The sequence below is a fragment of the Eucyclogobius newberryi genome, unplaced genomic scaffold (genome assembly GCF_026437365.1).
Source record: "Eucyclogobius newberryi isolate DKJ021-1_F unplaced genomic scaffold, fEucNew1.0.hap1 SCAF_4, whole genome shotgun sequence".
NCBI classification, from domain to species: Eukaryota; Metazoa; Chordata; class Actinopteri; order Gobiiformes; family Gobiidae; genus Eucyclogobius; species Eucyclogobius newberryi.
The window spans coordinates 16,922,669-16,950,082 of NW_027316056.1; the positions used below are offsets into that span (position 1 = coordinate 16,922,669).

At 39.1% G+C, this 27,414-nt stretch overlaps 1 protein-coding gene across 2 annotated transcripts; it reads right to left on the reverse strand.

Annotated features, from left to right (window-relative positions):
* Positions 1-312: 312 nt before the first annotated feature.
* On the reverse strand, positions 313-26,475 carry chrna6 (cholinergic receptor, nicotinic, alpha 6). 2 transcript variants are annotated; one of them, XM_072463190.1, is made up of 9 exons: positions 26,156-26,475; positions 10,373-10,512; positions 9,137-9,181; positions 6,362-6,471; positions 5,421-5,628; positions 4,008-4,640; positions 1,613-1,663; positions 1,394-1,570; positions 313-594 (listed from the first exon to the last, which is right to left on the reverse strand). In XM_072463190.1, the coding sequence occupies exons 1-9, from the start codon at positions 26,394-26,396 to the stop codon at positions 469-471; spliced, it is 1,731 nt and encodes a 576-aa protein (XP_072319291.1). In that variant the 5' UTR covers positions 26,397-26,475; the 3' UTR covers positions 313-468. The 2 variants fall into 2 exon arrangements, with proteins under 2 accessions (XP_072319291.1, XP_072319289.1); XM_072463188.1 differs by having other exon boundaries at positions 1,394-1,663; positions 26,156-26,473.
* Between the last annotated feature and the right edge of the window lie 939 nt (positions 26,476-27,414).

Below are 27,414 nucleotides of genomic sequence, written 5' to 3' on the forward strand. Positions count from 1 at the left end.
GTAAGTGCGAACGCAGCACTTCCACATGGTTCTCATTGATGTATCTGAATGGACAGAATTGTATTTCCCTGGCAGTTGCTTCTTTATGGTTCACTGGCTTTTCAAAAATGTCATCACAATTTTTATCTTATTTTTTTTGCCCAAACTAGAACGGATACAGACGCTTTAACTTTTAAAATGTATAATTCATCCTTCTCTGCTTGTTATGTGAGAGTTAAACAGAAATACAGTGTTTGTTATAAGACAATCAGTTGATGTAATGCTGTAAAAAATAAATTACCGTAACAGCTCAGCGTTGTTTTACAGTGCGAGTTATTCTAAAATGTTCCCCAAATCTTTAATATCGGACCCTTTTGCCACTGACACTTGAAATTACATTTACAATTTACATGTAAAGATGAAATCCTGGCACGTCCAAATGTGCTGTAAGGTTTGAAAAGTCTGTCGTCCATTCTGATTGGTCTAAAGTTAGGAGACAAAGCCCAAGAGGGGCTTCATGAAGAGGCCCAGGGTCCCGAGAACGCACACGGTAACAAAGACCCACAAGAAGATCCGATCAATCACCATAGCAACATACTTCCAGTCATCTTCAACCTGTGAGCAAAAGGAGAGAGCAAAGTGGAAAATAGTTCAAAACGTTGGTGTATAAAGTCTAAGATAAGATGTTTTTTCGGTTGTCTCCAAAGATGGAAAGTTGGTGAGGTGGAGTGAAGGTTTGTATTTTAAAAAAAAGCGCTTGAAAACTTAAAGATTTCTTGCAAGCCTATGAGAATTTGATACATAATTTATAATGGAGTAAATTACTATGATTATGGGATTCCAAGGCACGACAGGCGTTTCTGACAAAGCTGATAGAAGAGTGTGTTTTACATATCAAAGCCGGCGAAAGCCTGTGGGGACTTTCTCCGACTGTATTTAGGACTGACACAGAGTGAGAGGGCCCGGCTCAAATCAGGAATAATCCACTTCAAATCTGCCCCCTTGTAGACACCGGGAGCAGGTTAGCGAGTTCTTTTCATTATTACATGAATGGAATACATCTGATACAGGCTGATTTGTTCGTTGGATTATTAAAAAGCAAAAAATGTGTCAAAACTAGTAAGATCTGTTTCCTCAGTTCATGTAAGGTTCATCAATCATACAATTACAATAGTTTTGAAACATGTGTCATTTCATCAGTTAGTGGAAAAGGACTCATAGTTAAAATGTATTTGTATAGTTATTGGCCTTTAAACTGTTTTAGAGCAACTTATTGATTTCCTCATCAGGATTTCCTACGGTGTTTAATTTGAACTAAGCCTTCACCACCACAATGCTGTTGCTTGGTTGCATGTTGCGTAAAAAGGACTTGACATTGATGTTAGTGGAATGTGGCAAGGCCTGTGCTGCTGACCTCTTTGGCCTTGTTGCGACTCCTCATGTTTTCGGCGATGTACTTGACGCTCTCGATGGCCTGCTTGACTTCGGGCGACACGACGGAGAAGGCCACCACTGTGTTGATACTCTGCATACTCAGCTGATGGCTCATCTTCCCTCCGTCCCCGTGCTCCGGGGTCTCCTTCCCGTGAGGGCAGGGGAACGTGCTCCTCTTCCCCGTGCAGGACTCGCTGCCGCAGAACTTGTCGCTGAAGTCCAGAGAGTTGAGAGAACCGACTCCGACCTGCTGCAAGACACAAAGAAAACAGAATGCAGGTGTAAAGGCTTATCATTTACAACACATATAATAATACTGTAAATTTAATTTTTAAAAAACCAGCAACATAATCCAAATGGTCACAGAAAATGCACTATATTTTGTGAACTTTTTGGAATCAATGTATTGGATTGATTGATTGATTGATTAGATATTTATTTTGTTAATTGTTTTAAATGTTTTTAAATGGTGGTGTAGTTGACGATAGTATAATAGTATATCACCAATTGTCAAATTGTTTTAAAAATATTTTCTTATTTATGTTGATGTTTTTTTTACTGAAACTGAGACCTGAGTTGTTCTGTATATTTTTATCACAACAAATTCTGAATCTACTTGATTTATAGTTAAATTGTGTGTCTAGAATTTGTATAGTAGCTAGTGTTCCTTGAATTAGCCACCATTTCCACTTTTGTATTTACTTTGTTACATCAACATCACCACTACTTCTGCTACTGCTAGATACTGTTACAATGACTGATAACAACTTGTATTGATATATAGTATACTACTATATTCAGTATTTGTATCTTACCATCATAACACAATTTAAAGCTATAATGTATCTTATTCATGCTGTAGTTATTACTCTTCCGTTTTCTGCCACCCCTAATGCTAACACAATTACAATATTTTTACTACTACTGTTTCCTCTTTACCCAACTTCTATGACTATATACTTAATAATGACTGCATTGTTTTATTATTCATTCTGGGGGTTATTCCATTAGATCCCACAATAATGCATGCACAGTTATAGAGCTTTAGATTAAGATGGATGCGAGCCCTGCGGTTTGTTATATGTGGGGTTGTGTGAGGCTTCCTCCCACTCCCGGTTTGGGGCTCACACTTCACACAGAGTTACAGTAACACTTGATTCTCTTCCCTTTAGCTGCTGCTCATGCGCTTACTGGAACTGCTGCTGCCGCGAGAGCTTCCCCGCAGCCAAAACTCTCTGCTCTTATTACATTTAGACCGTGTTGAGCTTGTCTTTAACTTTCTGTATTATACTTTCTATAGAAGAAAGGGCATTTGTTGTCAGGGGAATATTGGCATACTTTGTACTTTCTCGTTGCATGAATAGTTTGGTGAGCTTTACAGTTGCTCAGCCAAGCTCTTTATATCACTATTTCTTAAGTTGTCTATTTACTATTTGACATTGACAGGTCCAAACAGGGAATGTGACTGAATTGTCAAAATCTGGCTCAAAAGCGTGTCTCCATTTTAGTTCAACCAGACAAGAATCTGTTTTAACTCTGTTGATCAAAATCACTTCTGAAAGGCAGTCATAATGCGACAGTGTTATGACTGCCTTTGAAACCTTTTCTACCAAAGACCAATCCTGGACGAATGAAGAATTACACCGACTCCAACCAGATAACTAAACAATGCTTTAGCCTGAAACTGTTCTTTGCTTTTTAGAGAAAGGTTTTCAGGTCCAAGTGTCTAAATTTGCACCAACAGAGAGGTATAAATTCAACTAAACACTCATTCTTATAATATATATATATATATATATATATATATATATATATATATATATATATATATATATATATATATATATATATATATATATATATATATATATATATATATATATAATATATATGTATATATATGTATATATATATATATATATATATATAATAAATAATATTATGTAAATTTACTCAAGTTACTACACATTAGACAACTAGAATAACTTGTAGTGTAACATGTCTTTACCAGTTTTCAGGTAGTGACTATTTTTGGGTTAAACATCACGATTTTACATTTCCTCACAACTAGTAACACCACAATCAAACAGTGAAACCTTCAATAATAATTCACATTGTCAAATAGATAATTCTTCCAGCGTGTGATCAACTTTATGAAACTACATTTTCTGAATGATAATGTAAAGATAATGTGACATAAAAAAGAAAGCATTTCATTTTTCTTTATTTTTATATTCTGGAGTATAGTTTAAATTGAAATTATGCATTTTTGCTGCTAATTCCTCAAATGTATTGAGCTCGTGGCCCTATTGTGATCTGTATAATCTCATTTAGCTGATTCATCTTGACATCTTTAAGTATTTGCAAGTTCTGGTTTGTAGGACATGTTCAAAATGATGGTGAGTGTGTGGTCACCTAAATACACAGACGGTGGTACCAAAAGCGCATCTGTGTGGTTGTTCATAGGTGCACATTTGTTATGTCCCAGCTCTCTGTGGTGGAGCAGGTGGTGCTGTTTAAACCATCATTATTTCACTGATGGATCATCCCTCTCCCAGTACACCCAGCACCTCCCTGCTCTGGGCCCCACTCACCTGTATTAGGCTGTTCTTCCTCTTATGGGCTCCTCTGGCACCTCCTCCGCCTCCCCCTCCCCCTCCCCCTCCGGCTCCTCCTGCCTCCCCACTGCAGTCCAACCCCCCCACCTTGGCACTGTCATCGCCAGCCACGTCCGTCGGCCTGCGCATCAGCATGATCCGGGGCAGCATGGTCAGGAAGACGGAGCGCACCCAAGCCGGCATGGTGTGGGTCATGGGCGTGCGGTAGTGGACGTTCAACACAAAAACGGTGATGACGATGCTGAGGGTGACGAAGATCATGGTGAAGAGCAGGTACTCGCCGATGAGTGGAATGACCAGCGACGTGGAGGGGATGGTTTCCGTGATAACAAGGAGGAAGACAGTGAGGGAGAGCAGGACGGAGATACAGAGCGTGACCTTCTCTCCACAGTCGGACGGGAGATAGAAAACCAGCACTGTGAGGAAGGAGATGAGGAGGCAGGGAATGATCAGGTTGACGGTGTAGAAGAGCGGCAGGCGGCGGATGTAGAAGGAGTACGTGATGTCGGGGTATATCTCCTCGCAGCAGTTGTACTTGATGTCATGTTTGTAGCCGGGAGCGTCAATAATCTCCCACTCCCCGCTTTCCCAGAAGTCTTTGAGGTTCACCTGGTAACAGATGAACAACTTTAGCCGGGGTCATTTCAATTCAAACTGTTATGAAAGGTCAACTTACCAACTTACTACTGTAAATGAGGGACTACAGCATGTACAGTGTAAGGGCTCATTGTTTTGGGTTTTAACAAATAAATACATTAACAATGTTATTTAACCGACCCATATAAGATATTACCCCTGCAGTGATCATTTTAATAGTAAATGTTCTCTTACGATGAGCAGAGAAACAAAGAAAGCAAGCAGGAGCTTCTCTCTAAGCAAGCAGAGAACAAGAAAAGATTAAACATGCAAAGTTTAGATCACAGCACCAAACTATTGTCAGACAGCATCAGTACACGTCACGCAAACACACAGATTTCAACTGAGAACTTATTTTTCTCATGTAATCAGAAGTGATTGGCGTATAGTATAGTATATATAGTTGTATATATAAGCATTTTATACTTGCAAATTGCTACAAATTGAATTATACACTAAAAACCTTTGTCCCCCAACCAAAACATAAAGGAAAAAACTTGCAATAATATCATAATCATATCTATTTTTGTATATGGTAACCATTTAAGTTTCAACTTTATAACAGATGTGTATTCGGGAAATACATTTTAAATAATACTGAATATGCATGAAAGTATTTATCCTTGTAGATTGTAAAACCAAAACAATGAGCGGAAATGTTTCTGAAAGCCATGCAGAACAATAATGCCATGTTGCTTTTAGAGCTTATGGAGATTCATAAATGAGTCTGTTTGTTGACACATTTGAACTGACCTTTGACCCGATGAGAACCAGGTCGATCTTTGCCTTGTCGTACGTCCAGGAGCCAAACTTCATGGAGCAGTTCTGATAGTCAAATGGGAAGTATGTGATGTCCATGGGGCAGGAGGATTTGAAAATGGCCGGAGGGACCCACGTGATGGTGCCGTCATACTTCAGCAGCGCTTTGGTCTTATCTTCAACCAGGAAGTCACCTACAGCGCTGTGTGTGACGTGTATGTGTGTGTTCATGTATGAGGACGAGAGCCAAAGCGGGAACAGAGGGAAAATGTGGCGTACGAAAGGATTTGAATAAGAGGCAAATGTTAGAGAAATGTCAAATGATGAAGGAAAAGAAAGAAGGAAAATGGAAGCGAGGAACACAAGAGGAGAGAAGATGAAAGGTGAGGTTATATACAAGAGCTTTGGAATTAAATACAGAAGAGAATGAAGCCTGGAAATGGGTTCGCGCTGCTGCAAATCCTCTTTGATTAACATTATGAGTCAATACAATGCTTTATAAGATTATTGTTGATGAACCATGCAAGTGATATCAATGAGAAACAATAACCAATTTGCAAGTTATGTTTTCAATGGTTTAAAATGAGGTTTAAAATGCAGGTCTCATGAACCTTTTGAATATTCTAAATTAATTTATTTTGGGGTGTTTCTGCTTCAACAAAACTGAAAGTTTTTTTTTAGTTTTATTCAGCTATTTTGGTACAAATATCCTAATATAAATATGTAAGCTGTAATGGTGAAAATGGTATCTTTGGGTTTCATTCTATGCAACAATTTACTAACTACAAGTAGTGAATGTGAACCAGCTTTTCCACTTCCACCAACCGACAAGTTATCATGATTATAGAATTTCAAGTTTATAATGACTTATCCCAGTTATCAATGAATATGTTGAATTAAAACATTATGTTTCTAATGACACTGAAGTTCCTCACTTGTTGTACAGCACAATATCAGGTCTCCAGATCTTGTTTGATGGTACTCGGATGTACTCGATCCCATCAAACTCAACCGGCATCCATTTTAGTTTATAGTCGTTCCAGATCTGAAAAATACAGAACTTACTGTTAACACTGAATTTGACTTTTCTACAGTTTGATGTATTGCAGATATGAGCCACAAGAGACAGACACTGGAGACTTAGTCAGAGTTAGATATTTATACTGCAGGCAAACATTCCTTTGATGTAGCACAAATATGAATATCACCAAAAACATCTCTGGTTTTCTAGGGTTTTGTGCACAGTACACGTGCCGTTGTGTCGTGACAATGTACTGGATGTCCTCCCCTGTCTCTCATCCCCATTTCACGCTAAAAGCTGTCCTATCTAATGAAGGGCCAAATAGTGTTTCAATAAAAGATGAGTGCCATTTTGTTATCATAGCCACAGGTAACTGCTCACAAGCCGCAATGCCATTAGTCCTGGTTATTTGCATGTCATTCAAGATGAATTAATTCATTAGTAAAGAGGATTAATACCCTGTTACACCTGGGAGCTGTTTAATTAACCACTTCATGCTGCACTGGCTTTTCTATTAATCTTTCCACAGAGCTTACCTGCTGATTGGTGGGCAAAGCAATCATCTGTGATAGAAGCCAAAGTATAAATTATTATTTACTGACCGTAATGGACAATTATAACAAAAGAGAAATCTCAGGTTACAAATTGTGATTTTAATTACCTTGTCATTTTACATAATATTTTTTTGTGCTGGATATGTATTGAAATATAGCTTTAACTCTTTATGTTGTCAGTGCAAGCTATATACGTCACACAGGCAAGTGATTTATTTTTTGCATTCTGTTTTGGTTTTGGTACTGTTTTTTGTTGAATGACATTTCTGATCAATCCCTTTATCCATTAATAATAAAAATTGCTGCAAGTACTGTTTCGAGTGAAAAACGACCCTAAATTTGTAATTAGTTTTTATTTTAAACAAATATAGATATTTATTTATTGACCTTTAATTAACCAAGAAAGTCCCACTAGGATTCAGCGCGAATTTATTGAAGACATTTTTTTTTGTCTGTTTGTCTTATTGCTAATCATTCACTTGCAATGACCCGTTTACATTAGGAGCAAGCAAAATGAAAGTGTTAAGAAAACTAGTCTGTCCCAATAGGACCATATGGCATGTTGTTTTGCTTTCTCTGTTTGTCTTTCTAATGCAAATCCTTTCTTATAAAAAAAACAATGTGCGCCCTATTAGAAGCTAATTATCCAGTTCTGCAATTAACCTATGAAAGGGAAAGCCCATTGAAAACGTGGCATCATTCTAGCTTCTCTTTGTGATATGGAAAACAAATGGCAAAACTGACAGTGAAATATGCAGTGATATTTAAGCGTTAAAAATACACAAAAAACTCAATTGTGATCACCTTACACAATTACTGTATGGTAATGATGCAATTATGTCCCTAACATTCAATGTCTCTTTTACAAAAAACATTGCGAAAGGCCGGTTAATTTTACATTTTTTAGAGCTCTTGGCTGTATGTGTAATAAATACAAAGGTAAAATATATAAAAGCAAATCCACAAAGCAATGTGATCAAAAAGATTGAAGCTGCATGAAAAAGGATCACTCTTTTGATCTCAAATGTGCATTAACTGTACAAGACATTCACAGCAGGAATCCCACATATAGTGCTTTTGGTGGAGCAGATGTAATGACAAACATGGCAGTGCATATGCGGCGGCCGCTCTAAACCCACTGGATGCAATCCAACGTTTTTATGACTGAGTCTGGTGTTGACACAGTCTTTCATTATGGATGCCTTGGTACTTTCAACAGCAGAGCCACTACAAACAACCCTTACCATATCAGCAGTCGCAGGCCTTTCAATATGGTTTAATTGGAGTGGGCAGCAATCAGAACAAGCATCACAATCTGACAGTTTGTAGCAAGAGAGCAATGATTAGAGATTTAAAACTGCAAGGGTTTAATAAAACAAAAGAAAATCTATGGTATTAAGAAAAAACATTTGCATTAGGAGTTCAAGTAACTGTGCTCTTGCTGTGATTTAAACTATATATATATATATATATATATATATATATATATATATATATATATATATATATATATATATATATATCTTTTTTTTCTGAATAAGGTTAAAATCAAAGTCAAACCCAGGCCTATATGCTCAATCTCTATGACAGCTCTGCCAGTCTCTCATAATAAACACATAAATACAAACTAGGATGGTTAAACGACATACTAACAAACAAAAAATCCAATTGACCTAAATACTATTATTTTGAGTTATTGCAAATGTAGATTTAAAAGATGCACATTGTCAAGAGCATTATAAATTCAACCCACTTCATCCTGTGCTAAATGAAATATAAACAAACATTTCCCATATGTGTAGCCAGGTGGTTAGTAGGCCTATAGTGCGATGATTCACCAGAGAGCGCCTGTGAATGAACCTAGTAAACAACACTAAATCTGTGCAGGTCTCAGTCTCAGTCCAAGGCAGTTGGTTGGTGTTTGACATGTTACGGGAGCGTGCAACAATGAAGACTCCATACGTTTAACCCAAGTCATATTTGAGCATTTGTCAAGGTAAATATTTTCAGCTTACAATGTTATATACTTTTTGTATATGTTACTTACACTTGAGGGGTCACACATGGTTTTAAATGGGGACCTTACCTGTTTCAGCAATTCATAATTTATGTGATGTATTTGCATAAATACTTACATGCCTGAGCCACAGATTTGTCTCCATGATCTGGTTTACCTCATCCTGTGGACAGAGGAAAATAAAACTCAGCTACAAATACACATTATAAAAAGCATGATATTTTGATGGAATGCACTTGTATGTAACTGAAAAGGTCGAAGGAAAACCTCTTAATAATAGAATTACAAGTGCAGCAATTTCTCTTTTGACTTTGTGTTCACTAAAATCATTCCCAGCCCAAACACATATGTCTCAACCGAACATCCCACACACTTTCACCTTTAGATCAATCTCACCTTGGCGAGTGCACATATCAGTCTAGTCTCCTGCAGGCAATTTTCTCTTAATCTGAAGATTTCCGTTCACAGCTGAAAACCCTCTTTTCACAGGAGGTATGTACGTGCCCCCCTTATTCCCACAACCACCACCGCCCCCAAATTAGCAAAGCCGCAGACAAGAACATCTAGTGACATTGTACTGTGAAATGGAAGGAACTAAATCAAGCCTGTTTTCCTCTTTTCCACCATTCAACGGATTATCTTGGCTGGTTTTGAGGGAGCTAAAGTGAGCTACTGTTTTAAGGATTATGTCTCCTGGATTTCTTATCAAACTTAAATCAGCTTCGCCGACACAATCACTACATTTTACTGTCCCAGTTTATAATCATTACACCTTAATTTGAACAAAGATTTCACAAAATTCATAATGAAAAAATATTGATTATGAATGTTTCAGGCTTGGGGTTGGGATATTATTCAACTAAACTTGAAAAATTCTTAATGAACATTTTTTTTTTATGTATTAGGTATTTGTATGTGCTTGTTTAGTGTAGTTATTATAAGTTTAATTACTACCAAATTAAATGTATAATATTCAACAGTAACAATATAAAGGTTTTTCAAACAGTTATGAGGAGTCTGCCACCTGCTTGTCTCCATGGCGATGTCATTGCTTTGATTGGAATGTTCTACAGTTTAGTATCTATCTTGCATTTATTCAATTGCATTTTTTTATTGCTTAAAAGTAACGTTTAAAAACATTTGTACTGTGACCAGGATCGCCTCTCCACAGACCAGACCCAGCTTGCCTTCATGTAAAAAAGTTGACTCCACATGGCGGAAAATTCCAGATAAAGCAGCAATATCTCCATGGAAACAAGCAGGTGGCGGAACCTCGACTATAAAAGTTACATAGCATCTGCCCGTGATGCCGGACTGAGTTATGATGACTTGAGTGATGCTGTGTCTGTCTCACCACTTTGACCAGCTGTGATATGGACACCTCAAACTCCACGGTGACGGGGTCGGACACGTTCTCCACTGGTCTGATGAACTGGTTATATCTTCTGAAGAGCTTCCTGAACAAACGGTCCTCTGCCTTGGAGGAGAAGCACACTGAGGAGACAAGAGAGAGAAGAGAATGTGAAAAAGACATGAAGAGAGCCTTACAACTTCTATTGTTGGTTGAATGACATATTAAAGTCAAGTTAACGCAGCAAAGAGCCTTTGAGCAGCATATTAATGTTATTCAAAAGCCTTGGCTGAAGTCAATAAGAATTCCACACAGTCTCATTTGATAAGTGACTGAAATTCTGCTTTATTCTCTTTAGAGAATCACAGCACATCAAATCCCGTTCATGGTAAAACGAATCGTGTTTATCCAGGCAGGGCACTAGTACTGGCTTGAGACTGACTTGAGACTGAAATTCCAAACCTGATAGGCAAGTGCATCTTTGGTTACCCAGAATCCCTTTGCTAGCCTTTTCCATAAGCATTTATAAATTGTATGATTTATTGAAGGACCCATCACTTTTAGTGGGTCACTGACCTTGGCACTTGACATGAATGCATTTGAAAGCAGCTTCTGAAAGTGGATAAAATCTGTCCCTCCTCAATTCCACTTTCACACTCGACTTATCGGATTATACCACACAATAAACTCAACTATAAAACAGATTTCCGGCCTCTTATTCGACATTCATTATTTCTATAGCTCATTAATTTTGTCAGTGGAATTGTAAAATGCTGTATGCTTGTACTGTGGTTACAGTACAACTTTTCTATGGAAAACTGCATGATACGTGATGCTCACAACACAACTGGAGTCAATTGTACTACAATTTTTAATTTGAAAGCTTTGATCAACTTGTATTGGTGTTTGTCAACACATTTTAAAGTAGAAGTCTGAGAAAAACTTTCAAATTGATTTTATCCTATTAATAAAACCTCTTCGGGTTTGGGACATTACCATATATACATATATACATATATACATATATACATATATATATATATATATATATATATATATATACATATATACATGAAAACACCCAATTGGTGACAGTCAAAACCGTAAGTAGGAGTAGACAGCCGTGGGCTTGTTTATATCTCTATTGGGTGCCCGCATACACAAACCAAAATATGGGTGCACTTGTTTCCTAATTACCTGGGGGAAAACCTGGAAGGTATGAGGCAAAAATATCTCAAATATGCACAGTTGTAGGTTCGAATATAGTGCCACAAGATAAAGTGATGTTTTTTCTGCCCAGCTAAGGTCTCCTGCTTCCTCGTGTTGTGTAAAGTAGTGTTAAAGTAGGTCATGAGTCCATCAAATTCAATAATCCAGGTTTGTATCTAACTAAAACTGAAGATACAACGTTGATGTTGTTGGTGGAACAGTGGGAAGTGTTCAAAAGGGCCAACAATAAAAATAAATAGAAAAAGCAGCAGTACTGAGTCACAAAGGTGCAGAGCGTTTGAACATATTCCTCTGCTGCTCTGTCATGGAGGTCATGCTTTAACCTGCTCCTTATGCACCTGACTATTAATAACTACAGTGCAGAAAGGAAGCAATGCACTCAAAGGCTCTGTCCACACAAGAATGTCATCTTTGTGATGAAGGAACCTGTTTACTATTTTCTCTTAAGACAGTGACTAAAGTAAAGTAAAGAGAAATAAAATAAAGTAAAGTACAAGTTGTTTACTTCCTCTGCTTTAAGACTGTTTCTAGTACTTTTTATCGGTACTTTTACACTGATAAAAAAAACTGAAAACAGCTATTGATCTAGACTTGATAATAATGAATTGACAATAAAGTACTGCGATGACGGATCACGCTGAGAAAACCAACTGTTAGATCCTTAGACTGTATGTAGGGCTCAACATCATATTGGAATACAAATCTTCAGTGAATTCTTTATAGTGTCTATTGGTTTCACTGACCATTTGAGCGTTCCCTTATCCTTTAATAAATATTTTTTGTATAAAACACTTCACTACATCCAGAGCAGTCATTCCCAACCTTGTCAACCCTGTAAAATATTTCTATTGCAGTTTAATTTGTATCCAATTACTATTCAATTTCATCTCATTCCAAGTACTTGTCAGGTGTTCGTGTACCTCCAGGTCCCGTCTTTTTTCATTTTGATATTTTTTTTGTTTTGTTAGAAAATGTAATGGATGAAAAAGAGCAGACCCCATTACTTCAAGATGGCTTACTCAAAGCAGAGCTAGGACAATAAACGTCTTGATTAAAAAAAACACAGACTGACTGGTGCTGAACTCCTGGTGAGAAGCCTCCAGAGACGAGCCGAAAGCAATAAGAAACACCTAGGTCTGAGGAGAGAGCAGGAAGGAAAGGAGACAAGGGTAGAGGAGATGAGAGCGTAGGAGACAGACAGGAGCCAAAGCCTGCTTAAGATGTCAGTCTGGAGATTATGCGAATCAGAGCTCTTGCTATTTAGCATGACTCACGATGATGTTATGCTCCAATAAAAAAAAAAAAACAGTGTAGAAGAACACATTTTCTCATAGAATATGTATTTTTTCTGTTTCAAGGTTACAATTTACAGGTCTCATTTATGAAGGGTGCGTACATAGAAAAAAGGGTGACGTACGTGATTTTCCACGTTAAGTTTTGGATTGATAAAAAGACAACTTGATATGGGATTGTGTGGTTGTGTCCGGACCTTGTGTACGGAGATTTCCGAGACGAGGCAGAAAGTGATTTGAGCTCATTATTGGCTCACGTTGAGGAAAATATCATGCATAAACTAGAAAATCTGCAATGGCTGAAGCCATTGCTGGAGTGTCTGCGTCTCTCCCTCCCACTCCCTCACTCCCTCACTCTCTCCCCCTCTCCCTCCCCCCCCCCCCCCCCCCCCCCCACCTCTCTCTCTCTCTCTCTCTCTCTCTCTCTCTCTCTCTCTCTCTCTCTCTCTCTCTCTCTCTCTCTCTCTCTCGCTCGACTGGCTCTGTCCCAAAATTCTAAAGAATAAAGCCTGAAGAATTCCGCAGACACTCATAATGCCCAAATTTAATTTAAAATGGGGAAAAAGTACTAATACTTTTGAAAATTCTGCAAAAAGTACAAGTTGTTCAAATGTCAAAAGTAATAGCACACGTACTACTGTGAAAGCGATCGTAATGAGTTATAACATGTTGAAATCGGTTAAAGCGTTTTAAGGAGTTGAAACTGGCTAAATGGAAAATCGTGGAAAATATAATAACAAAAAATACGTACAAGAACATATAGTGCCTGCGTGACATCACGCAGACACTCTTAATTACTGCATTGTCCTTACAGAGTGACGGAGACGAAATCATCTGTGCAAATTTGTGCTCCAGGTGTGATCCGTGAGGAAGAAAGGACCTGCTGGAGTGCCTTTTTATAAATCTGAATATGTTTCTATGTATGTGAAGTGTGGGTTTTATCCTCACGTACTCTTTTAGTCAGAGTTCCAGACACTTTTTTTTGCAATAAAACATCTGTAACTAATTAAAGGAACGATGGATACGTTTAATGCCATGCTCTGTAACACTCCAGGCAAAGCATCAACATCTCCATGAAAGCGTACCCCCCACCAGAAAAGGTTGCGTAGTATATATACCCTTAAGTAGTTGGGACTTTTGCTTTGTGCATTGATTGGGCTGGTGATTAAAGCAGCCGATGTAACCTGCAGCTGCATCTCAGGTTTGTTACTCTTTGTGCACGATGCAGTCCAGCTGGATTCACTCTTCCCCACTAAGATGCACAATAATCCTACGACCTTTTTCTAGCTTGTCTCAGGTGTGTCCAAACTATGGCCCCGAGGGCCAAATGCGGCCCTCAGGCCTCCAGCTGAATTGGGTCGAATGATAGGCAGGACTTTTATTGCAATTATACGTAAAAAACATCCAATACAATGTGTGTCAGTTTCTCTCCCTCTGGACTCATGAACACCACTTCACTTTAATCACATTAACTAATTGAATCAGTCACTCACTGCACTGCTCACTTTCTGCATTGCATTTGTAAATTTAACTGTAAAAGTTGTGTACATAGTAAGGCTATTTTTATCTTATAGTCAAATTAAATTGTTTTCTTTGATGCATGCCATGTTTCATTTATTTATTATTCATGTATTTAGTTATTATGTTTGTTCATTGTTTTTTGTTGCACCGAATCACCAAAGCAAGTTCATATTTTTGTTCATTGACAATGACAATAAACCTGTAATGACCAGCGTCAAATACTGTATGTTTTGATATTCGGCCGTGGCTGGAGAACCGCGGCTCGGTCAAATGGCTGCGCAGTTTCAGGGACCGCGGCATTTCCCTTATAGCCCGTTATAGCCTAACCCTAACCCTAACCCTAACCCTAACCCTAACCTTAACCCTAACCTTAATCCTAACCCTAACCTTAATCCGAACCCTAACCTTAATCCTAACCCTAACCTTAATTCTGACCCTAACCCTAACCCTAACCTTAACCCTAACCCTAACCTTAACCCTAACCCTAACCCTAACCCTAACCCTAACCTTAACTCTAACCTTTACCCTAACCCTAACCCTAACCCTAACCTTAACCCTAACCCTAACCCTAACCTTAACCTTAACCTTAACCTTAACCTTAACCTTAACCTTAACCCTAACCCTAACCCAAACCTTAACCTTAACCTTAACCTTAACCTTAACCTTAACCTTAACCTTAACCCTAACCCTAACCCTAACCCTAACCCTAACCCTAACATTAACCTTAACCCTAACCTTAAAGGTGGTATGGACGATTTTTTGGCGATTTGAGAACGCAGGCGGAAGTGCCCATGCGCACTCCCCCGTGTGGACTGATACAACACACGCGTGCGGTTGTTTAGTAGCGCAACGGAGCGCATCACATCGCTCGTCTCCTGTAGATTTCTGTCCACTTCTGCGTCAGCTCGAACTGTCTTTCTCCGTCTTCATTTTGCCCGTACACTGAGGGAACTATATTATGATAGATCCATGCGCTTAGGCACGCGGAAACGTGGGGACGAGCCTGACGCGGCTGCAGGTGAGCGGTAGGTGCGTTTTATGATTGATACTTGGCAGGACAAATGATTTATCCACGACACGAGGAAATATGATAAAAAAATTGCTGAAAAAAATCGTCCATACCACCTTTAACCTTAACCCTAACCCTAACCCTAACCCTAACCCTAACCCTAACCTTAACCTTAACCTTAACCTTAACCCTAACCCTAACCCTAACCTTAACCCTAACCCTAACCTTAACTCTAACCTTTACCCTAACCCTAACCTTAACCCTAACCTTAACCCTAACCCTAACCCTAACCCTAACCTTAACCTTAACCTTAACCTTAACCTTAACCTTAACCTTAACCTTAACCTTAACCCTAACCCAAACCTTAACCTTAACCCTAACCCTAACCCTAACCTTAACCCTAACCCTAACCCTAACCCTAACCTTAACCTTAACCTTAACCTTAACCTTAACCTTAACCCTAACCCTAACCGTAATGCGCGGTCTAAAACGCGATCAAATAGCGGTGCAGTTTCAGGTGCCGCGGCGCGCGGCCGGCACAAAAATAACATGGCTTTTTCGGCCGCGCGCCGCGGCACTCCCTTGATATTCAGCTGTGGAAAAACTTCTCTGTCCAGGTTAAGACATCATCATTATTGACCAAAGCCAGTCCCTTGAGGAGATGGTTTAAAGTGTTTGAGTGTGAGCGTGACATAATATTTATATGTTCTCTGTGGCTCCATCTGAGCTCTGTCCAGGTGAGCTGGAGTCCCATAAGAAGGAAACAATGCTTGGTTTGTAACTTGAAATATTTACACATAAATATTGTACACGGTAGTGATGCGCCGATTGTCTTTTGAATCATCGGTCCACTGCGCCGCGGGTCTAATTAGGCTAATGTATCAGTGAATACGAGTTGAATTGTAATAAAATTTACACACTTGCAAATCTTACACACTATTGATTGAGGGCTGGTTGCATATTCTACAACAGAAGAAAAGCTAATCATTTATTTATTATGGACACCTTAAATTCATAATTTTCTTCAATTAGTTGAAGCAAATGTTCTGATTTTGGATGGTCCTAAAATAGTTTTTACAGCATTCTTCAACCTGAAAGTTGTTAATGAGTACATTTCACAATTAAATATATATTGTACTAAAATCTTCTGTTGGACTATAAAGCCAGAGAACCAAAAATATTAGTTTATATATCTAATGTATATTTTGTAGGTGACATCTTTTTAGTCACAAGTTACAGAATGAAGTTACTCTAGTTAAGAATTGCAAACTCAGATTTTGTGACGCCTCCTCAAGCTTGACACATCTGAATTGAAATCTAGAGTGAAGCACCATTAAACGAGCAGAAGGTTTGAAATGACGGAGTAAAACTGCCCGTGACGGTGCTTCATCACACACAAGAGTAATTACAAAGGCATTTCTCAATAGAGCCACTCTCTATGTGTCCTCCTACTGCACGAGCCCTTTGATCAAACCCAAGCCTACAATCAGTGACGGGCTCTACGCTGACGCACATTTAACACGGTCAGATGAATTTGAAATTGCAAATCATAAAAGAAGCAATTATGTCAGAAAATGAGCCACAGGTTTGAACCACTCTCATCTCACTCTCAGTGGAGTAATAAGTCGACCAATCCGACAAGGGTTTGGGTGATCAAAGGTGAAATGGCAGTATAGAAAAGCGTGATGGAACAATAGTGACGTGTTTAGGTTTTGTGAATTGCTTTTGGCAACGAAAAGTGAGGCAAATTTCATGTTTAGTTCCACGAGGTTCATTCTGTGAGCACAAAGCACCTGCTACAAGAGGATTTGAGCAGATTATGGACTGCATAGAGTTAGGTGACATTTGGGTGGGTAAATCTCAAACCGAATGCTAAAAACAGAAACAGGAATATCTTTTAAATAGTGATCCTTTAAATATGGTTCAGTCTGGCTGTATGGTCAACAATAGTTTTGTCATACAGACTGAGATTGTACAATCCTTTTTGCTCTGATTTGTGCTTAGCAGTGCATTTTTATCAAAAATTAGGAAATTGTCTAATTACGACTTCAAAAATAGTAGATAGGCCGAACGCAGGCCCTCTGACTTTGTCTTAATTCATCAAGCTGCAAGGCATGTTAAACATAAAAAGAACAGGTAGAAAGATAATATTTAGTACTCTTATAACACTATGTAACACTCTTATTTCCCGTCAAATCAACCATCTGGAATGAATCAGGGTCAATTTGTTCTTCAAACACACAAATAAATCTTAAAATTAATAGGCCATTTATATGGATTTCTCTCAGACTTTTTTATGTCCTTGAATCACATTTTTGGTGAAAAGAGCTTCAGCTTTTAAAGAAGTGTCAAAACCCAACAGGCTCATTTTAGTCCGGAGTTTTGGTCAAAATAGGCCCGACACCTATTGAGCATTTTATTTATTATGATAGATCAATGCGCGGAAATGTGGGACAAGCCGCACGCGGCTGCAGGTGAGCGGTAGGTGCGTTTTATGATTGATACGTGGCAGGACTAATCGGCAGTCCACGCCACGAGGAAATAAGACTCTGGGCCAAAAAAATCGTCCATTAAACCTTTAAGTGCTCACGCTCGACCAGATCAAATGATGGGTCAAACCTCAGAATCAGACTGGAATATATTGACTCAGAAGAACTCATTTTCCCCCAAAATACAGATTCTTCTTAAAGGGGAAATTGAATGGAAAAATAAATGTGATCTTGTAGTAAATGCTTGGGGGAAAAATGGGCCTAGTAGTCGATCCACAGAGAGTTTAAAGATTCCTTCAGCAATATTTACAATACGTCAATCAAATAAAACTGCAAAAGCCCTACACATTTAATACCACTAGATTATGTTAAAATGAGGGGGAAATTGGTCAGCATTGCAGACTCCAGCCTTATACCCAATATCTATAATTTACCTCAGTGAGCAGAATATGTCATAACTCACTTAGAAAACCAGTGGAGGGTCCCAGGAGCCGTCCCAGATCTTTGAGGGTCATAGGTCAGGTTAGGAGAGCTACTTGAGGCTTAATGTGGGCCAGTTATGAAGAAAGAATGAGGAGTCAGACCGGGGAAGGCGGTCAAGGCTTTGAAGGACAGACGGGTGTAAGTGATGGAGGAGAAGAGACGAGTGTTTGAGCGAATACTGTAAGAGCTGCAATCTAGCCTCCACCGTCCTCCCCTGAGCATGCAAAGGCTTTTAGACCAGAGAGAGTGCGTAGAGCCGGAGCATACCCACTTCTTCATCTTGCACAATGTTGTAAATATTGGGATGGAGCCACTATGTGATGAAGCAATTCCCCCTCAAATCAACAAAACTATTGTTGTTTTGTAGCAATAACGCTGAGTTAAAGGGAGGTGATTATGTGGGAACAGAAGATAGTGTTGCAAACTCGTGATAGAAACACAACTGGAGGGTTTAGAGAGAATGCAGAGACGACAGCTGCTAAAGAGGATTTTATCCCGAAACAGTGCGGGAAGAGGTCAAAAAACATCAAATTATACCTGATCAGGAGTCATCAGTGACCCTCCAGCTTGGTCCTTGAGGATATTTCTTTGTGGATAGCTCTATTCACGGGTTCAGCTTAGTGTTTATCCATGAATGATGAGAAATTGGGAAAGTTGCCATAGTAACAGAAAATATGATACAGTTTGTGTTCCATACAACAGTAAGTTGAAATGCATAAATAGACAACATTTGGGGACATTGGACCATTCAAAAGATGGGTCCTTTTTAATTGTTAATTGGTATGGCTAATTGCTATGGTAACAGCCCTTGTTTTATCACTCTGAAACCCAAGTATTTATGACCTGAACCATCAAAGTTATAATAAACAGAATACATGTTAAAGAGGCCTTGTTCATGTCTCCAGGTCTTATATTGATACTGAATAAACTTCTTCATCATTAGAGATCTGCATTCTTCACAACTCTGGGTTACTTGAATTATGTCTTCACAGTGTTGGGACGTATCTAAATACATATACAGAAAATACGCGTTCAGAATACAAACTGCAACTGTATCTCAGTACTGTTACTCTTTCATTTGGTCATTTTTATTTTATTTGCTTTCCTGAAATTGAAATAAATTCACGACAGTATTCGATACCACAATAATGGCTTCAAACTGCATGGCAGAAAAACAGAAAACTCAGCTCCTGCAGCGGCTGCAGCGGCTGCAGCGGCTGTATGTGGTATGTCCTTCTCTAAGGGAAGCATAGCAGCAGTGTTATAGCTGTGCTATATTGATCGGCGTGACCAAATGCATTACAACCTTGTAAATGGCTTTGCCTCCATGAACGTACAGTATTATGCATGTACTGGGATTTTTATATTCTAATTTGCCACATTAGTTGTTCTGACACTGCTCGTCTTCCTCACTGTGTCCGGTTCCTTTTTTTAGTCGCATCTTTGATTCTCTCTTTCTTCGCTCAGATGATGGTACTATAAATGGTCCAAAATAGCTCTATTAAAAGCTGTTTGACTTCAACAGAAAATTTGAAAATGAGCAGATCAAATAGAATGTGCACGTTTTCCCCTCAAGGCAGACTCCCCCAAAACTGGGTTGCATCAATTTGAATATGTTTTATCTTGGAAAGTCATTCAAGCTACTTAGAGCCATAATCCAACAAAAATAATAGTGATTTAAAAACTGCACAATTTGTCCTCATTAAATACGCTCTGAGGTCCCTGGGATCCAACACAACTCATGAGTGGATTACAGGTTGATTTAAACAATTACAGAAGGAAGAAATATCACACTTTATTTATCTTTGTTTAATTTTTCAAGACACTATAAATACATGTAATTGTGATAAAGTCATAGTTGTGATCTGGCTCCAGGAAAATTGTGATATACATTTTTTTATGTAAAGTCTTCTGCTACCATTCCACATAATCCTTCTTCTGGTTGTATTAGTTACCATAGGGCTGCCGAGCTCGAGAGAAAATAAGTTCTACACACACGCAAAGGTCGTTTTTTCAGGCCACCCAGGAAAGATTGCTGACTTGTTGGTCATTGGTTATTGGATATTTTACACAAATCAATCATCTTTAAAGGATATTTTAGCGGCAAGCATTTCCCTCGTTCTCCATTTAAACCAACAGAGTTTCTGCTGGACCGGAAGTGCGATTACAACCCGGAAGTGCGATCACAAAAGTGACGATACGTGGGAATTGGCCAGCATTGGTCTCCTCAAAAACACTTTAACATGCTTTTTCTGTTTGGGTTGGAATTTTAAACATTTGTACACTGACTTCTATTGATAACGTTCATGTGTCAAACACAACAATCAGTGGTACAGTGCCACCTATAGGTAAACACAAACATTACAATGGGGAGAAAAAGGGAGAAAAAAACTTACTGACTTTAATTTGTGAAACTACTTCCTTGATTGGTCTTGATCATAGAAGCCAATGAAAGCCATGCTCTATTTGTTTCTCTGCTGTACTCAACATCTGCCATTCAAAGTTAATGGCTCTCTGACTCAATCTACACAATGGAGAGGTAACGAGGGACTGAACACTGACAAACACGGCCCAAAGCTGGCAAACTCAACTAGGTTAATGAACATGTCAATCTCATAACAGTATTTTACATGCTGCTTACATAATAGCTGTACAGCTCCACCTTTAGAGTCAGGTCTATAGAAATTCAGACACATTTACTTTTTTTGTAGGTAAATTAAATTTGGCAGACTGAAAGTACCCAAGAAGACATCAGCATCAATTATAATTGGCAGACTAGTCTATAGTAGAAAAAGTTTCAGTTGTAGTCATCTGGACTCAGTTAGAAAAAATAGACGTTTCGACTCTCATCCAAGAGTCATTGTCAATAAAAGAATTTAGGTCGGGAACTCCGATATTAATACTGTTCAGTGGTAAGACCCACCCATTGGGAGGAGCCTTCCTGAAGTAGAAAGAGTTGTTTGTTTCAACAGAAACTCCCCCCTTGTATCTACCGAGCTAGCCTATTCAGAATTTTAATGGGCTATTAGAATCCTCTTTGTCTTTGTGAGACCCTGGCTCAACCACCCTGAGTACCTGATTAGCATCTAAATGACCTGGTCCTGGTCCTCTACCTTTCCAAGGGTTCAGTATACCATTATAGATACCAGGAAGATTGAATCTTAGCCCTCCATTCCTGTTTAAAGAAGGTCTTTCTTTTTTTAACAAAAATAGCTTCCTTGACTCCTCTTTCAAACCATCTTTTCTCCCTGCTTAAAACCTTCACCTCACCGTCTTCAAACGAGTGATTAGAGGCTTCAAGATGGAGATGCACGGCGCTCTGTGGTCCTGAACTAGTATTTCTTCTGTGCTGATAAAGCATCTTGTGTAGAGGCTGTTTTGTCTCACCTATGTAACGTTCTTTACAGCTTTCTTCACTGCATTGGATCGAATAAACTACATTGCTCTGTTTTTGAGTCGGCAACTTGTCCTTAGGATGAACCAGTTTTTGTCTTAAAGTGTTTCCTGGTTTAAAATAAACAGGGACTTTGTGTTGTCTAAAATGAAAAACATGTCCGAAATGCCCTCTCAGCCTGTGGTTACCCCGCTTGGGCTCTCAACAGAGTGAAGAGAACCAAGAAGCAGGACAAAAGGGAAACTGAACAGAGAAGGAAGGGTGTTTCTATCCCTTATGTGTCTGGCCTGTCGGAAAAACTGCAGAGAATTTTTAGACAACACAAAGTCCCTGTTTATTTTAAACCAGGAAACACTTTAAGACAAAAACTGGTTCATCCTAAGGACAAGTTGCCGACTCAAAAACAGAGCAATGTAGTTTACTCGATCCAATGCAGTGAAGAAAGCTGTAAAGAACGTTACATAGGTGAGACAAAACAGCCTCTACACAAGAGGCTTTATCAGCACAGAAGAAATACTAGTTCAGGACCTCAGAGCGCCGTGCATCTCCATCTTGAAGCCTCTAATCACTCGTTTGAAGACGGTGAGGTGAAGGTTTTAAGCAGGGAGAAAAGATGGTTTGAAAGAGGAGTCAAGGAAGCTATTTTTGTTAAAAAAGAAAGACCTTCTTTAAACAGGAATGGAGGGCTAAGATTCAATCTTCCTGGTATCTATAATGGTATACTGAACCCCTGGAAAGGTAGAGGACCAGGACCAGGACATTTAGATGCTAATCAGGTACTCAGGGTGGTTGAGCCAGGGTCTCACAAAGACAAAGAGGATTCTAATAGCCCATTAAAATTCTGAATAGGCTAGCTCGGTAGATACAAGGGGGGAGTTTCTGTTGAAACAAACAACTCTTTCTACTTCAGGAAGGCTCCGCCCAATGGGCGGGTCTTACCACAGAAGAGTATAAATATCGGAGTTCCCGACCTAAATTCTTTTATTGACAATGACTCTTGGATGAGAGTCGAAACGTCTATTTTTTCTAACTGAGTCCAGATGACTACAACTGAAGCTTTTTCTACTATGGAACACGCCTGAACGAATGAGGGATTACACCTACAGACTAGTCTATGTTACACAGGAAGTCAGCCATATTGGATCAAAACCTCGTTCACTTTCACTTGTGTATTTTAGAACTGAATAGTCCTACGTTTTTGCTCCAAATAACATTACATGCCACATTTAGAGACATTAAAAATTAAAAGTTATCAATTTCAATAAGATATTCCTTATGGTTTTTGCATAGTGCACCATCAAAATTTACTTTTTTCCTCAACGTGCCACCAAGCTCGCAGAGAGCAAGATGACTGTCCATTGGTCAATATGCTGAGCTCGCAAGCGGATGTCGCCAGTTTAGCCTTTAGCGGCTAGCTACATCCGGTGGCTGTGCAGTAGGACTCAGCCAAACACAAACAGTTTGCGGTCTACTGTTTTAAATGCTTTCTTAGCTGTAGAGGATTTTTTAGCTAGTCCAACGGTTTTAAGATAGCAATACCCTATTCAGTTAATTTAATAGATCCAAAAGCCACACACATCAACAAACAAAGCTCAAATTATATCCACATTGAAACATACACAGAATAGAGTAAACAGAACATGGCCAGGAACGACTTTAGCAGCCGCTACAGTTCACATGAAAGTTCCAAAATGTTACAATTGGCACACAATCTGATGAAATTATAGTTTTCATCAAAAGAAGCAAAACGTAAATTGGATCTATGAACTATTTTGGAAGCATGTATGTCTCACATTTAAATCTTAGTCTACTTTTCAAACCTATATAGATAGACAAAACTGAAAATCTACACACTCATTATTTAGGTGTAATTGATCCAAAAAAGAAATCGTAGCTGTCATAAGTACAAGGTTTCAAGCAGAAAAAGACAAAGTGGTTCTGGAGGCAGTTCTTTCACTTTATGTAGACCAGAACTCCACCTTTTTGATTCTAACCAATCCTAACATTATGTTGGGATGGGTTGTGCCATTATTTTATGCCACAACTAATACTCCATTGTCTGCCTGGGGGATTTTTTGTGACATTGTACACTGTGTCCTAAATATATTTAGAATTGACTGAAAGGTGATCAAAAGTGCCTACGTTAGCAGTCCACACTTCTAATCTAAAATGTGCCCCTCGTAAAACGCTTCAAACCAAATGAGCAGTTTTAGAGCTCATAAAAGCGCACAGACGGTGACAGTCATTGAGTGAGGCCTGTAAAAGCTGGTGCTGACAACACTTTGAATGTGAGACACAGTTGCCACGCCCCCTAGAGTCCACTCTGTTTTTTCTGCTCTATAAATGCTGGTGTGACATAAGCAGTGACCGGATCAGCGCTCATGCATTCTCTCACATTAGAGGAGCAGCCTGTATTTGAATACTGAGGATCCGCATGAACGTGTAGAGGCTAAAGTAACACGTCTGCTCTGGCCCACTTTTAAGACCTGCAGCAGACACTATATACAGTCTACTATTTATGAAAAAATGTGTAAGGGCGTGACAATTCTAGGTCATACAGTACAATATTAGCCATAATTTAGCCATGGTTAGCATGGTCAAGCAAGACAGTGGACCCAAATCACCAATAAGTAGAAATGTATTGAAAGTTTTACAATATGCATTCTAGTATTTGACTAACTACTACTATTTTTACTGATCAAAGTACAGTTTACTGTAATATTGGAGAGAGGGATGCTTTGTTTTAAATAAACATAAGTATAGGGATGAAGTATGTTACAGTAAAACAGCAGGACTGACAAGTGTAGGATAACTAAATCCACCAATCATGATTTTTCATTCAATTGTATTTTGACATAGTAAAAACAAATACAAATTGGTTTCAATTTCCTAAAAGAGACAGATATTAAATAATTGCCATTTCAAAATAAAAACTGGCACATTTCTAATTCTGCTCCAAACCACAAGCTTTTACTGACAGAGGAACCTTGCAATTAAAAAGACAAACGCATATAATTGACAATTAGAGTAAATTGAATCTTGATTAAAAATAGATTAATTGTACACCCCTAACGCTAACAATGTCCTTTCGATAACATATATAGTATTATGTTTCTTCAATAAAAGGTTGGTAGAATCAATAGGTCATATTTCATGGCTGCTATTGGTAACTTTTAAAAGTCATAGAAAGTTGCCCAAACTTGAATAATAATTTACCAGAAGAAGAGGAGTGAAGTTAGCATACAGAGTGAGTGCTGAATCCAAGTTCACTTCCAAGGACGCTTCCTCTGGCGTTTTAGATTAGGGTTTTTTCCTCTTTTTTTTTTTTTTTTTTTTTGGAGCATGTCTTTTTTCCCCAAACCTGTGTGAAATAACTTCACAAATCCACTCAGAAAGTGCGAAACACCTCAAAGCCATGAGGGTCACGCATGGAGCAGAGAGTGTGTAGAGCCTGATAACGCACAACACACGCTCTGCCACTATGCATATATCAGATCTATTTATGCCCTGCGAGCAAGTGTTTATGTTGACGCTTTGAAATGCCACAGCATAATTACAGAACGCAGGCATCTATTTCACGAACCACCTTAAGGTCAAGATCCCGCCCCTCCGCCAGTGCTGTGGTCAGTGATTAGGGCGCCGCCGAGTGCACTGCAATAAAATCAGATGCTCCTTCATTTCTCACTCAATCTCCCTAGTGCCTTTTCCCTCTCAGCCAATCAGTGACAGCCAGTCCTGTTTTTTGTTTTGTTTTTTTCTCAGTCTTTACGCATACATTTATTAAGTCACAGCATTGCGTTGCTTCTAAAAAAAAATCCAAATAAAAACATAAGGGCGTTAATTCAACTGCAACTCTCGCCTTTATTCACCAAACACTCATGCCCTCTATTTGAATACAAGTCGGATAAAACAACATTTGCACAAACTCTAACTAGGAGCAAACTCCGACTTCCCTCGCGGTGTTTCAAAACCAGAGAAGTGAATGGGTCCTGAAAACAAATCCTTATCTCGTCTGTGTTTCCTGACCATCCCGATTGTCAAGAGCAGCATTAGCATTCATAATCTCAACCACGGTGGCCTATTTTGTCATGTGAGGAGAGGAGAGAGAAACGCACAACTTTGGGCTTTCAAAGAGACATTTCAGTTTTATCTTGCAACAGACAAATTAAGTTCTATTTTATTCCAAACGTACAATGATAATTACATACGTCGCTTGTCATATTGTTTAAGACACATTTACGGACAAGAGGAAATGCGTGATGAATGACACAAACTATGAGCAAAGCAAGCAGACAACAATGCAGAGAAAACGTGTGAGGAAAAAGTGTTCACATTAAAATAAATAACTGCTTCTCCATCGGTATTTACCTTGCGTTGTCAGCGCCACAAGCAGAAGCAGGGAAGTCCATCCGTGCGCCGGCTGCATGTCTCCCCTGTGACGCGCGGGGGCTCCTGCTCCTGTCCCTTGCACAACTCTTCCCGCCAACTGAGGAAACGTACAGAGGAATTTCAGGGCAAAATAGCAGGAAAACCTACGCGCGTTTTGCTTGTTGCTGTCTGCGTAGTGCCCTCTTGGCGTCGTTCTGCCGGTGCGCTCCTCGTTCCTCATCTGATCCCAACTTGACTTGGTTCGTCCCTCCCCTATGAGCGCGCCGCACGGCTCCCCTCCGGCGCATCCACAGCAGACTCACGCACACAGAGCAGCGAAACCACCCGAGAGCATGTGAAGTGAATTGATTTCGGCAGTGGTTACAATGAAATAGGTGGTGAACAGAAAATCACAGGTGTTAGACGCACTTTACGCAAGTGTATTGTCGTTTTCTCTGAGGTTCACGGGAGCCGCACGGACCAAGGAAGCTTCCTGAACACGATACACGTACAAGTCACAGAAGTGTTTACAACCAAAAACGATGGAAATGTAACCGTGGATGTTTCAGCACCTTGGACAGTGCTCCGTTGTCCCGTAAAATTGAAACCGTTTAAAATAGTGGTTCTTAACAACTTAAATGAAATGTTACGCATTTAAACGTGACATATAAATATACTTAACATTAAAACTGACCACTTACACGTTGTTTTAATGTCATCAGTTGTTTTAATGTGATTTATAAATGCTTGTATGATCATTCAAGTGGGCGTTCTATAAGAGAGTGGTCTCTCTTTATAAAGTTTAGTTCATTAGTTATGGTGCGTTCACAGTTGTACGTACCCCGGATAAAAAGGTTTAATCGCACGCACTCTCCGCACCATGTTGCTCCTTCACCAGTCCTTTGTTTCTTGCAGCAGCAGCGCGCTTTGCTAAGAGAAGTTGCATTGACGCTCTCTCGATGGATTGTTTCTGCCTCATTGGAAAGTCACTCTCTCGCATGACACTCCCCCGGTGCCTGTTTACTACCAGCAGGATGGCGCTGATCAAGTTTAATTTTAGCCCCCGATTTTCCATGCTCCGCTTGACGTCATCAAACAAAGCAATTAGGGAAGTCATGCTTAACAGAGCCCAGCTAAAAGAGACAAAGGCAAGAAAACTGAAGTGCAGCTTTGTCACACATGTGCAGTGTATGTTGTATACATAAATGACATAAATGGCAGAAGGAAAACAATCAAAAATGGATCCAGAGACAGGTGAT

What these genes read in the sequence shown, in the direction of transcription:
- chrna6 (XM_072463188.1), bottom strand. Translation starts at nt 26,396, where the DNA reads ATGAGGAACGAGGAGCGCACCGGCAGAACGACGCCAAGAGGGCACTAC. An exon ending in CAAATCTGTGGCTCAGGCAT is followed by an intron (nt 6,472 to 9,136) that starts GTAAGTATTTAT and finishes TGTATTTTTCAG; the next exon opens with ATCTGGAACGACTATAAACT. An exon ending in TGGTTCTCATCGGGTCAAAG is followed by an intron (nt 4,641 to 5,420) that starts GTCAGTTCAAAT and finishes ATCTGTTACCAG; the next exon opens with GTGAACCTCAAAGACTTCTG.